The 14,202-nt window shown below is 42.5% G+C and overlaps 1 protein-coding gene across 1 annotated transcript in view; it reads left to right on the top strand.

The window, feature by feature from the left end:
* The window catches only part of cfap46 (cilia and flagella associated protein 46), a gene marked incomplete at both ends in the record, with an annotated part of 96,052 nt that overhangs the window by 81,074 nt on the left and 776 nt on the right, over window positions 1-14,202 (top strand). The window contains 7 exons of the mRNA XM_083774304.1: window positions 4,179-4,258; window positions 4,584-4,644; window positions 5,630-5,659; window positions 6,629-6,719; window positions 7,580-7,692; window positions 10,514-10,592; window positions 11,674-11,810. Coding sequence (XP_083630430.1) covers window positions 4,179-4,258; window positions 4,584-4,644; window positions 5,630-5,659; window positions 6,629-6,719; window positions 7,580-7,692; window positions 10,514-10,592; window positions 11,674-11,810 — 591 coding nt within the window. The remainder of the gene's footprint in view (window positions 1-4,178; window positions 4,259-4,583; window positions 4,645-5,629; window positions 5,660-6,628; window positions 6,720-7,579; window positions 7,693-10,513; window positions 10,593-11,673; window positions 11,811-14,202) is intronic.

Here is a 14,202-nt window from a genome sequence, read left to right as displayed (position 1 = left end):
TCAATTTCAATTTCAAAAGGCTTTATTGGCATGATAAATATGTTCTACATTGCCAAAGCATACATACAACAAAACAAAAGTCATTGCGCACACAGAGACAACTCTCTGCACATGCAGAGACAACAACAAACATCCCAACAATAATGAACAAGCAATACAGTAACAATGAAAATAATTTAACAGACAGAAACATAACTGTCTGTCTCTCTCTCGTTCTGTCTCTCTGTCTCTGTCTCTCTCTCTCTCTCATTATGTATGTCTGTCTCTCTCTCTCTCTCTCTGTCTCTATTCTGCGTGCCTTAACTTTTTCTGTGCCATTACAAGATAATCTTCAGAATAGCTATTGTATCCAACGGTGCCGATCACGAGATTACGAGATTTGATTAATAAGCATTAAGCCAGCGTTAAGTGTGTGTGTGTGTGTGTGTGTGTGTGTGTGTGTGTGTGTGTGTGTGTGTGTGTGCGTGCACGCGCTTGGGGGGTGGTTGTACTCACATGGTAAAAACACCTTCATCCAGATCTGACACGGACGCGCACATGCTTAATAGTATTTTTTCTCCTCAAAATGAGAAACTATGATCTTCTGCGTTGCTTTCGGAACTCGCCCTGCAGGCTCGTTCCTGCAGCATCGCAGGCGTGCATTAATGACGTTAAACCACCCCCTCTCATGTAATATTACTTAATTCAACACCGAAAGAACACTTTCAGGGTTCAGTTAACACTCGGGATTCTGCTGCGCAGGGCCATCAACTTTGTACACCATCCATGAACACAAGTACTCACACAACAGAGCAGCAGCGTTCACACGCTGTGTCCATACTAGATAGCGGTGAAAACAAAAGGCCTGAGTGACTGTGCGGCTATATTCCTCAATCGTTAATTGGAAAAGTACAACTGAGAATGGCAACTGGCTTGTCGGGTGGCCATGATGAGATGTTGTTACAGGAAGGTCTAAGCATGATGAGATGTTGTTACAGGAAGGTCTAAGCATGATGAGATGTTGTTACAGGAAGGTCTAAGCATGATGAGATGTTGTTACAGGAAGGTCTAAGCCCAACCGTCAGTGAGCTGCTGCTTCCTTCGCCTCCGCGTGTGTCCCACATATTAAGCAAACATGTTTTAACATGATTATTATTATTCTCTAAAAATATTGGGAATACCAATGGCTCATTACCTCTGTAACGCATTAAGACACATGCTTGTGTTTGTGCCGTGCTGCGAGCTATTTCTGCATAGCCAACGCAAAACATCTGAAGTGACACAGATGCTTTCCCGGTTTTAATATTGTGTAAAATGTTATCCACTCAGTCATTTTCCTCCCCTCTTTGTGCTTACTGTGGCAACTATTATGTTTTAAACTTTTTATTTTATTTTGCTTAAACAGCCATACTGATGTCAACACATGTCTATCTGCAGCCTCAGCCATATAGAGCGTTGCATTCCCGCCCCCTTTCATGACGACGCCAGGCCCAGGAAATAATTCTCAATGTGTTTTCCCCATAGACATTTCAAAAAGTATTTATTTAAAGACCTTTTAACACATTCCGTCCGTAGGACGTCTGGAAACGTCATAGGGACTCTGTCTTTAGACTCTCCCGCAAAATATGAACGCTTTTTGGATTATATATCCTATAAATTAAAACGATAGCAATGTAAGCTAGCAATGTAAAGCACACTTATTATTAGGAACAGTAAAGGCCCTAGTATGCTATGCTTCCTTGTGGAACACCACAACTCACTGGGAGGGGGGACAGTGTTCCGTTCACCTCTACCATCTGTTCTCTCCCCTCCAGGTAGGATTGCATCCAGCTCACTGATGTGCTATCAAATCCAATAGATTTTAGCGTACCTTTAACCAGTATGGAGTGGTTCACGGTGTCAAAAGCCATCGACTCACTGGCCTTGGAATGTCTCGGGATCCCCCAGGAGGAAGTCGCTAATGTTGCCCTGGAGTGTATTTGATGTTGCAAACAGTCCTACCCTTTTAAAAATGTAAACGTGTGCATAACCCTGGTCAGTGTTCAAAGGATATTATAGTTAGTGTGTGTCTGTGGGTTTGTATGTGTTGTTCCTTACAGATGCACAAAGAGAAAGTAAACTTTTTTTCACACATCAAAACATGAAACGTATCCAAAAAACGAATCAGACACATGGATAAATGTGGGGACAAAAAGGGAGATATTCGTCTCTCACCTACAAGCAGCATTACCATACTTTTGACATCTCTAGTTTACCATTATGTCAGGAAGATATATATTGTCTGAAACCCCTTTTGAAAGGGCTATTTGTTATTCTACAATCTACATGGTACTCTGCATGATGCATACACAGGATAAATTAAAGATTACTATTAAAAAAAAAGGCTGCCTTTGGGTGGGAAACGCTTATTTAGTGTGTCTGTTCTCACTACACGATAATTTTACCAAGTAAGTATGTTAGTTTAGAATTGGACTTTTTGAGTTGTGCTAGCCACTCCTATAGACGGCAATGTGTGCACGCGCGCGCGCGCACACACACAGGCCAAGGAGGAGAGCTTGTACAGTACAGTACAGCATCCACCCAGTGGGTCACGACCCCTCGGGGGGTCGCCAAATTATTTTGGGGGGGGTCCCCAAATTATTTTCACATTTTATTATTTATTTATTTGCAATTGAAAATGGAAAACGGAAATGAAGCGATTAGATAGTACACATACAGTACATGCATACACTTTCCTTAGTGATTCTATCTGGTTTCAGTATTCATTTATGATATATTTTCTCTATTATTAAGGTTATTTTTGCAGTCAGGTTAGATTGGCGGTGGGGAGGGGGGGTGGGGCGATGGTCGCGAGACATGGCCAAAGCATTTCCGGGGGTCCCCGGCCAAAAAGGTTGAGAATCCCTGCAGTACAGTACAGTAAAGCACCACTCAGTTCAGACAGGTCTGATTTTGGTCATGCAGCAAGCAAGCTGCAAAGGTTTTAAGATGGAGCCCTGAGAATAAGTGCTGCTCCTTACATCCAATTTTCCAAAGGATGATGATGGAGGAAAATGCTGTAGTGTCACCAAAATGTTTCATCCTAGCTGGAATTGGTCTATCTTAATTTGGCCGGGTAGTGGCTAGTGTAGAAGGTGCCAGATTCATCTTCCAGGGAGCATGAACCCGCTGGGCTAGTTTCATGGCAATCTGCCCACTACATTTCTTTTTAGATATCTATTGTGTGTATAGTTTCAGTGGATATTGTGGCCTAATGGAGGAACTAGAGGAAAGGTCATCGGGTCACTAAAATCAGTGGGCCATTGTGTGTGGCAGTTTTTTTTCCCGTCGACTAATACTATGACGAAGTTTGTCGACTACCTTTTTTCACTGACAAAAACGACATGAAAACAAAATGAAAACTAAGCCATGTGAGCTTGTAGATCTGCTTTAAAAACAGTCATTAGGATGGCATCAACGATTACGACGGGAACCTCCTTTTGTGTTTTTGAGTGGTGCTAACCACTCCTACACGCAGCAATGTGTGTCTCTGTCACTGTATGTATGTCTAAGCACGGAAGTACCTTTTCTCACCACCAAGTGTCACTGTTGCACAGTCTAGCGCACAAGTTTCTTGTAATTTTTTTGAATACATATTCCTTCTGAAATACGTTTTTCAGAAGGATTTTAGAAGGCGTTTTTAGAATCGGCCTCAGCTCAAAATGTTTAGAGTGCCGGCGCTAATAAAAAACATATATAGTAATAAATAATAAAGTATTAATAAAGCATGCCATTGATATATTTATTTATTTGTCTGTGTGTAAAATTACAAGAATGTGGCAGCCTGCACTTTTAGCAAGTCACGCTTCTAGCAAAGTCCATGTCTGATAAATTTGGGGTATGTTAGGGTTCAGATTAGTTTTCATTTTAAACTTTTAGAACCAAAGTATCACTCATACAGTCAGTTACTGTAGTCCACTATTATTTTTTTTTTAATGTTCAGTGCAACATAGGGTATATTCTACCGGCAGCTCAAACAACTAGCCAATTACATAAAAATATTATGGGCCATGCAAATATCCTTGGAAGTGAAGTTTGTGGAGGTTAAGGAGTTCGAATAAGAAAGAGAAAAAAAAGTATTGACGACCAGTCAAAATGCTGCTTAATTTATCCCCTCAGACGAGCGCTCGCGTATTAATTCTGCATCATGTTTATGACAGTTGAAAGCGACAACAAGAAGGAGACCAAAGGTGGCAAGGCAACCAAGGGGAAAGGAGATCAAAGCAGAACCATCAAAGTGGTGAGTTCAGTCAATTAATCTGGGCCTGCCAGATACAGCCGTACGGCAGTTTTACTCTTACCAGCAGTCAGCACTGCCAATTATTTGCCTCTGCCGCTCTTTTAAGTGTGGCTTTTCAATCAATTACATAATGTGTTTTTGTAAAGATCCTATTTCAGCCAGGTCTGTCGAGCATTTATCATGTCTCACACTGTTGCTCTCCTTCCCCCTCCTCCCTGACTCGGTTCAAAACCTTCTCATTGTCGACTGCTGCTGGCATTTGCAATCGTAAGAGAAAGTAAGTCTAAACTGAAATGACTTAGTGGATATCATTTCCTCCATGCAGGTGCCAGTGAACCGTGTCTTGCCTGCGAATGCTGTCCCCGTAGACGCACGTCACTTCAAATGTATCTTTTTTGTCTTTATGTGAAAATATATATTTGACCTCGGTTGCATATTGCTCCTGTATTGCTGCCCTTTAGAACTCAGGAACCAGCTAAGCCAAGTTTTATTTTTATTTCATTTTTTAGTACTATTGAACACCCTTTACGTTTGTGTTCTGGTTAACAAAATATTGAACCAATGAAAAGTATTAATGAGCTAACTACACTTGAGCTGGATGTTTTCATGTCCTGAAAACTCTACATTTTGGAGTTGGTTTCTGACCGACATGTCTTAACAAACATAGACCAATTGTATGATGCATGGTTAAATGATCCAAGGTTAAAGGACCACTTCACCACTTTTCAACCTGCCGGTATCTTAACATTAGTGAGAACCAATTGGTCCTCACTAATGGTTCATGATATCATACCACAAATTTGTTCTACTCTGTCTGTGTCTCATAGGAGGGTTGTGGGCATTTCAGAAACCCGTCCACCAGTGACATCATCGGTAATCAGATTTTTTTTTTTAAACAAGATTTTTTTCATATATATTTAGATTGTATTATCGTGAGAACAATGCAACTCTCCAGGAATAGAAAGCCTGCCGTTTTTATTAGCATGGATTCCCCATCGATATGTCACTGGTGGACGGGTTTGTAAACTGCCCACAGCCCTCCTATGAGACACAGACCGAGTAGGAAAAGATTGTGGTATTTTATCATGAACATTAGTGAGGACCAATTATATGAAGATAGGTTGAAAATTGGTGAAGTGGTCGTTGAAACAAGCTCAGTATTGATTTGTCATAGTTATGTGGTTCTGTACAGTATATTGTCCTTCAAGTGCTCAATATTTCACCACTGTAACATGGCTCAGTTAAACCCCCCCCCCCCCCCCCCCCCCCCCCAATAGTATTGATTACCAATGCAATTTCAAACGTCCAATGCTATTATGTACTGTATGGTGAACTTTTTCGCATGAAGTTATTCTTGATGGACTACCCAAGATATTGTGGATCTTTACGAAGACACTCTTGGTAAGTGGATGGATGTGACCGTCCGATGCGAGCGGATCTGTGGACATGAATCACTTCCAGATGTTATGTGAATGCTGCATGTGAAGATTAGTCTTTGTTTTCTATCAGGATCAGTTCAACCATTATTTATTTTTAAACGGTGGCTATAGATTCAGATTTTCTACTACAGCACATCTCGGAGGCAAATATTGTATTTTTTACTCCTCTACAATTATGTGTGCTTTTTCTAAAAAAAAAAATCCCACGATTGTGCAACCCATTTGTTTCACCCAGTGTCAATTATCTAATGCAGTGGTTTCCAACCAGTGGTACGGGGACCACCAGTGGTCCTTGATGGTGATGTGGTCCCCAGCTAAATGATGGAGGGTCGGTAGCCAAATGGACTAGAGGGCAGCACGGGTCCATCTGGAAACCGAAGACCGGTTCGGCCCCAAAATATTGAATTGTCCCTCGGGCAGGGTCGGGGGGGGGGGGGGGTTCTTCCTGACACTCTGCAAGGAGAACGGTGTGCAGTGATTAATGTCCCGCAGCGCTGGCCCCAAACTGTTGCTGACGCATACGGGACGGGGTCAGGCCACATGTTCTGTCTCTCCGGTGTCCTCCACACCGCTGGAGTGGCCTTCGTGTCGCCAACCTCCAACTTCTCTGCCTCATTATAAATCCACTTGCAATTCAGATTTAGTTTTTTGTATTTTAGGATGTCAAGAAGGGTGTGTGTGTGTGTGTGTGTGTGTGTGTGTGTGTGTGTGTGTGTGTGTGTGTGTGTGTGTGTGTGTGTGTGTGTGTGTGTGTGTGTGTGTGTGTGTGTGTGTGTGTGTGTGTGTGTGTGTGTGTGTGTGTGTGTGTGTTCCTCGTGTGGCGGGTATATGGATCGGGGGTCCGCAAGGACAGACAGTTTAGGAATGCACAGACAGTTTTGCCAATTCTATTTTGGGGTTAGAGAATGAACTGTGTGCGTGTGTGTCTCAGATGGGACCAGTCTGACGCAGAGGATGCAGATGACCCTGGACAACCTCGGTCAACATTTGGCCGGGTGGGAGGGCACCAAACAAACACCCAGGTACAGGTCAAAGGTCAAGCCGTTCAGCGGCACTTTACAAAGCCTCACATAATCCATAGATCACTGTCAACATAGCGGTTCCACATGGGAGCACGCTGCTGACTGCGGCACAGCGCACTGCTGACTGCGGCACAGCGCGCTGCTGACTGCTGCACAGCACGTTTCACTAAGCTGCTGCGGGCGGCCCCCTGTGACTCACCGCAGACTATGATAAACGTCACACGACATGGCGAAGATATATATACGCGTCGTTTTGAGTGTTGCGGTCCGTGTTCATGTCACATGATGCAGATTACTGGGACAATACCAGTGGTGGAAAGTAACTCTGTGCATTTAATTATGTACGGTACTTAAGTACAATTTTGAGGTATTTCCAACTCGTATTTCCAATTTCCAATACTTTTACTTCTATTTCGCTACATCCCATAGGCAAATGTTGTGCTTTTTCTCCACTGCAATTTTTTGACAACTTTACTTACTACTACTAGTTACTTACATTAACCACTTCAGCGTGCTCTCTCTCTCTCTCTAGATCTACTATTATCGAATATTTTGTATACATTTGAAAAGTTGACATCCTGCATACCTAGTACTTTCTACTTTTAGTACATTTTGATACGAATACTTTAGTTATTTTTCTTACATTTTTGATTACCAGACTTTTACTTGTAACGAAGTAGTTCTACGGCATCAAATATTCTTTAGCTTTGGGTCAGAGAGGCTAAATGTCATCAAATGGTGGTCCCGTGGCTCAAATGCCCATACGAATAAATAATGTGCCTTGATATGAAAAGGGTTGAAAAACACTCACAAACTGTGTCCGTGTTCCCCTCCGCTAACCCCGCTCCATGTCTATCCAGCCCCTCTGAGGTCGAACAGCTGCTGTGCAAATGCTGCGCCTTCGTTTACTTGGGAAGGGAGCGCTTCACGGCCATCATCCCGCCCGGCAAGCTGGCAGCACTAAACCTTTCCGGTAGAGTATCTGATTGTTAATTTTTGCTAACACAGTAAATATAGAACTATAGCGTTGCATTTATACAATAATGTATTTTTCCCATTGGCTTAATATGCTGGAATATTGACTGAATTGAATCATCTATATATTTATTTCCTTGGGTCATTTTAAACCCAGCTTGGAATTAGGTGTGTGTGTGTGTGTGTGTGTGTGTGTGTGTGTGTGTGTGTGTGTGTGTGTGTGTGTGTGTGTGTGTGTGTGTGTGATTTGTTAAATCAATGAGATCTTATTACAGCGTCTGCTGTAACATTTTCACAGCTCCAAGGAGAAATTACTAGGAGAACGTCAAATGAGATTTTTTTTCCCCCGATGAACTTTACCATGTTTTTCCTTTTGAAATGCATTAAGAAGTCCTGTTGTTATAGAGGGAATTTGACATAACACATGTGGAGCCCTGCATTATGCCTATAACACCAGCCCAGAGCCCTGCATTATGCCTATAACACCAGCCCAGAGCCCTGCATTATGCCTATAACACCTGCCCAGAGCCCTGCATTATGCCTATAACACCAGCCCAGAGCCCTGCAGTATGCCTATAACACCAGCCCAGAGCCCTGCATTATGCCTATAACACCAGCCCAGAGCCCTGCATTATGCCTATAACACCAGCCCAGAGCCCTGCATTATGCCTATAACACCTGCCCAGAGCCCTGCATTATGCCTATAACACCTGCCCAGAGCCCTGCATTATTCCTATAACACCAGCCCAGAGCCCTGCATTATGCCTATAACACCAGCCCAGAGCCCTGCATTATGCCTATAACACCTGCCCAGAGCCCTGCATTATGCCTATAACACCAGCCCAGAGCCCTGCATTATTCCTATAACACCAGCCCAGAGCCCTGCATTATTCCTATAACACCTGCCCAGAGCCCTGCATTATGCCTATAACACCAGCCCAGAGCCCTGCATTATGCCTATAACACCTGCCCAGAGCCCTGCATTATGCCTATAACACCAGCCCAGAGCCCTGCATTATGCCTATAACACCAGCCCAGAGCCCTGCATTATGCCTATAACACCTGCCCAGAGCCCTGCATTATTCCTATAACACCAGCCCAGAGCCCTGCATTATGCCTATAACACCTGCCCAGAGCCCTGCATTATGCCTATAACACCTGCCCAGAGCCCTATTCCATTATTTAGCCATTTTCTGCCGAATAATTTCTGCGGCCGAATATTCGGTGCATCACTAGTCTCAGGTTAAGAAAATCTCTTAACTGCAAATAAAAATTTCTCTCTTAAGTGAAGAAATGATGACGGGTCTTTTAACCAAGACGTGGTGGGAGAAGGAGGGCTAGAACTCTTGCAGTGGAGCAATGTGTGCCGTCCAGCTATAAGAGATGCGACTGCTATACGAGATAGGCTGCAGGCACCAGATAGATCTGGTTAAATCTATCTGGTTGAATCTGCACCACAGGAGACGCGTCAAAATAGCGATCAACGGGCAGCCGTTTTATTCTGCCTCATCTTGTGACTGCAGACATAATGACTTATTGACCTGGAATGATCTTGTCTCTACTTACTTATTAACAGTATATTGGGTTATGTCAACTCAAGAAGTTTAGGACAATGACACTGTGCACCCTTGATCGCTGTGCAGACTGTATTGTTTACTCCCCCAGTGTTACCTAAATACATTGCCCGTCCCAAAACTTCCTTTTGGGCCTTCACACCTTTCACAAATGTCTCACACAACACAGGTGTTGGATAATTTATTTATTTCCTTATAATATTTATTTATTCCCGTCAGTCATAGGCAAACAAATGTACCACAGGGCCTGGCTTTAATTTGATGTGATTGACAGAGATCCATCCCGCTGGGATCCACCCTTAGGCCACACACATGCGCCACCTGCTAGCCTGGCATTAGGGCTGCTAACTATAGTGAGACTGACACCTGCTAGCCTGGCATTAGGGATGCTAACTATAGTGCGACTGACACCATGACCTGAAGTCCAGCTGTTGCCTCAACACAGCTCCACACTTCCTTGTTGTACGGGCCCGCGGCAGGAGCAGCATCATTATTGCAGACAATGGAAGTGTATTTCCTCGCATCTTATTTAACTCAATATTATTATGCATTCTTGTTATTTTGTCTTGGTTCACTTGTCTAGGTTGTTTTAGGTCACTGTTAAGCTTTGTTTTTGTCACCAGTGTTCATTTCTCGTGTGTGTGTGTGTGTGTGTGTGTGTGTGTGTGTGTGTGGCTAGTACTGTGGTGCGGTCATAATACTTTACCTCTGTTCTAAAAATTAATGTAATTATTCTATATGCAATTTCATCGATTGATAAATTGATTTCTGATTGATTTAGTTTATTTTTTACTGCATTTGATGTTTTATATATTATTATTTTTACACTGCAGCCATGGCAGTGGTTCTCTCAACCAACCCCTGTGCGTCGTGGGGGGGGGGGGGGGGGCACATGACGTTGGGGGGTCAAAATAAAGTGACAATTGAAGCACGTTTAAGACATTTTTAATACCTAAAAAAATAATAAAAGAGAGACCATTACCGACAGCAATCAACAAACTATACTATAAAAACTGGTCAAACATTGGCCAAATTGTTAAATAATGTAAGAAAGAGGGGAAAAGTGTGAAAATGCAACCGAGATCCTACAATTCCAAGTGCTTGTCAGGGTGGTGGTGGGAGGGGGATCCGGTCCCCAGTATAAATTATGATTATTGTTTTTGGGGGCGGGGGGGGGGTCACGGCCTGAAAAGGTTGAGAACCAGTGTCATTATATTGTAGTAAGAGTTACCTTTGTCTCCCCAGAGTGCCGTATGGCTCTGCTCTTTGACCTGATGCAGAACAGTGCTACTAGTATCCAGTCAAACATCCACATAAATAAGAGGTAACACAATACTTTGCTCAGTGAATCTTGCACCCACCCCACGATGGGAACTATGCACAAAAACTAATTGCACACACCTTTTTACTTTTAAAACTGTGATGTGACAATAAAGATGATTAGTGTGGCGGTTAAGCTCATATGGAAGGTATTGTGCATTTTATGACTAAAGCATGAAACTTTCAGGATATCATCTACACACCCCAAGGTTTGATTTCAGACGTGGAAACACTTTCTGACTGACCTCTGGTGACCTTGAGGGGTCATTGACCTCAGAATTGCATTTTTTACACGTTTTGCTCCATTATTTTCCACTATAATAATGTATTATGTTTGTTAAATGGAAGTTTTGTTCTAATGAATGACAACATAAACCCCAATAGTCTACAGAAATGGTGAATCATGTCAACTTTTATGATATAAAGGTTATAACATTAAAAACATCTAGGAGAGAGGTTAAGCTCATATATGGAAGGTATTGTGCATTTTACGACTAAAGCATGCCACTTTCTACAGTGCTAGCGCAATAAAATAAAGATGCAGCTCTTCACACAGCTACAAAAATGACTGTATGAAGAGGTATAAGGAATTGGTGGAGATGGTCAAAGCCAAGAAAGCTGCACAGGAGCTTGTGGCAGCGAAGAGTAAATAATGACAAGAACCACAGAAGAGATAGTTGTCGTTATTTTAACATTATTGTATTGTTTTTTTGTTTTAATTAAAGTTAGGGAAGACAAAATTACAGAAAGACTTGATTGATGAGTTTGTTTGGTTTTCATATCCAATATCGTTACAGTATATTCAAAGGTGCTATAGGGTATAGCAGTGGTGGCCATTTTCTGGTTCCATCCATCCGTGTAGATGATATGCTGAAAGTTTCATGCTTTCATAAAATCATCATAAAATGCACAATTGGTTTGGTTATCCGCCGCAGTAGATTCTGATTCCCTGCTGACTCTGTTTGACCAGAATGGAACAGAGTCTTAATCATTATCATTGAAGCAAGCAAGAGTTAATTTCTTTCCAATATGGCTGCTGTGCAGAGCTCATTGAACCATCTCTCTCTATATCCGTTTGTCTCCAGTGCTGGTCTTCTTGCTCTGGACAGACCCTTGGAGACGGCAATCCTTCTGAGCCTGGCAGGAGTTCGCTGTATCGTCCTCAACCAGTGGCACAGTAGTGTTCAGATGAACGCACACCATATGGATTCAGTCTTGGACAGTGAGTGGCTGTTGCACGCACGCACGCACACACACACACACACACACACACATACACTGGCTGTACCCTAGCCCTGTTTTGGGGTTATGCTTCCCACACACAAGATAAAGATGCATTGCTCACAGACAGTGTATTCGTGTAGGCTAGTCGTTAAGCAGCAGTAGGACGTTTGCAGCTCAACCAAAACAAAACAAACATCCAACATAGATAAAAGTAATTACTCACCTACTGCTGCAGGTTCCATAAGTAATCCCAGTGTTGTTAAAGATGCATGGTTTTCATATTGTAAATAATTATGGTCGCGTGGTTTAGCGACTACCACTATGAGAGGAGGACGTAACTTTGGGGAAAGTGTCATAGTAGCTTGTTTACAACTGAAACTGACTTCCTGTGCACTAACTTCCTCTTCAAAACAAGAGCCACGTGTAATGATTGATTAGTCAACACTAGTTTTATTTCTAAGTCTACTTATAGGACGTTAACATCACATTTGAGTTCCTTTTGAATGCCTGTTAGATTTCTCTACATAACTGTCTCAGCCATTTTTTGACGATGTATGTGCACTGGTGCACCGGTTGTGTGCCCCCCTGACACATCTAAACATGTAACATGTATACACAACATGAACATAGTACTCTTATTATGCATATCGCATTCTCGCAGAGATATATTTCCGGGTAAAAAAAAAAAAAAAAAAAACGAATGGTTCAAGCCCAAAATCTCAAAATCGGTCAGAAAGACCGCTCCTACGTGCTAGTGCTAATTAAGATTTGAGTGCCAATCCTAACGAGCGAACCCCGAAGCCAGGCCGTAGAAGTATGCAGATGGCCATGCAGATGGCCGTGCAAATAAACCGCATAAATAATATATTAGTTTGCCTCTTCTACAAAACATAAAAGTTACTGTCGCACGTGCCAAGCTGTCATTCTCTTGTATTATTTCCGACCTCAGACGGAGGACAGTCTGGTGAAACCAGCTGTATTCTGTAGTGTCGGTAGGCCAATCAGAGGCAGGTGGGGCGTTACCATGTCTATGCTCAGACGTAGAATAGATATACACGCCATGCACTAATCAAGGTATATACTGTACTACTAACAAATGGGGCGGGACAATTGCCACTCAACATGGTCGAGGGCTTGGTACACAGGAGATCCACTCCTAATTCCGACGGAGCATTAGTCAGACATGCGGGGACGGCTCGAGCATGTTCCGATCACGTTTTTTGCTCCCGATCCGATTCCGATTTTGAGACATACCGATACCGATCTTTCCCATATTGTGGCATTGTGGCATAATCAGAACGTCAGAGAATTGCTCGTTAATAGATTGATTCCACCTGCTGCCTGCCTTGTGCATGAAAAGAGCACTAAACATTTTGCCTAATCTGCAGCTAGTTAACAATTGAAATTGCACATACTATACAAAAGTATAAAGAGTTAATAGAAACAGTGAAAACGGGCCATTTATAGAGGAATATGGACAGTAAATGATGCGTTTATCTTACCTGGGGTCTCTCAATGCAAAGTTACACAAAGGCTTTGCTGTGACATTTTGGCTGCTCGCTTGCAAAGAATATAATTTAGAGAGACTTGAGAATGTCTCCTCCCGAGCTTTTATCATTGATGCCTGTGTGCGTTTGATATTTTGTTCACCCTTTTGGTGGAGAGATATGCAATAGGGGTGCTTTCAGTACATATGACTGGTCTGCAGACAGTCCGCTGGAATCATCATCTGTGTCTGAGCCAAAACTACAGTATACTACAGCAGGGGTTCTCAACCTGTGAGTCACAAAAATAATTTGGGTCCCCAAATTATTTTATTGTATTATTATTATTATACATTTTCTGTGCAAATGAATGGCTGTAAAATGGTTATTTTTTTAAATCATTAACATGGTGAAACTCATGATGTCATCAAGATGTGTTTCACCTTAACAGGTTCCATCCATCAGACGTGTCCACATGTCATAGGGAATCCAATCGACGGATGCATAGGACGTGTGTACACGTCCTAGCGCATCCTCAATGATATCAGGCGAGAAAAGAATATTCAGAATGTTGTTCCAAAAACGTTTCCTCTGAAAGAATATATATATTCAAAGATTTGCGCCACATTTTCACGATTTTTCTAAAATGGCAGATCTACAAGCTCGTAGCGTGGTACTCTGTGCAACGCTATGAGCTTGTAGATCTGCTATTTTTCAACAGCTAAAGTATATAACGTAATGCTTAAAAAACACCGAAAAAGGGGTTCCCGTCCTGAATGGGTTAAGATATGATTATGCCAGTCACTGGAAGAGTGTTAGCTATACTGTACAGTGTACACACTACAGTGACTGACACACGTTGCGTTGCAGGACTTCTCCTAGCAGGAATGACCTCTGGACAAAGTG

This window comes from Protomyctophum parallelum (genome assembly GCF_964188405.1).
Source record: "Protomyctophum parallelum genome assembly, chromosome: 10".
Taxonomy (NCBI): Eukaryota; Metazoa; Chordata; class Actinopteri; order Myctophiformes; family Myctophidae; genus Protomyctophum; species Protomyctophum parallelum.
This window is presented reverse-complemented; position numbering and strand designations above follow the sequence as displayed.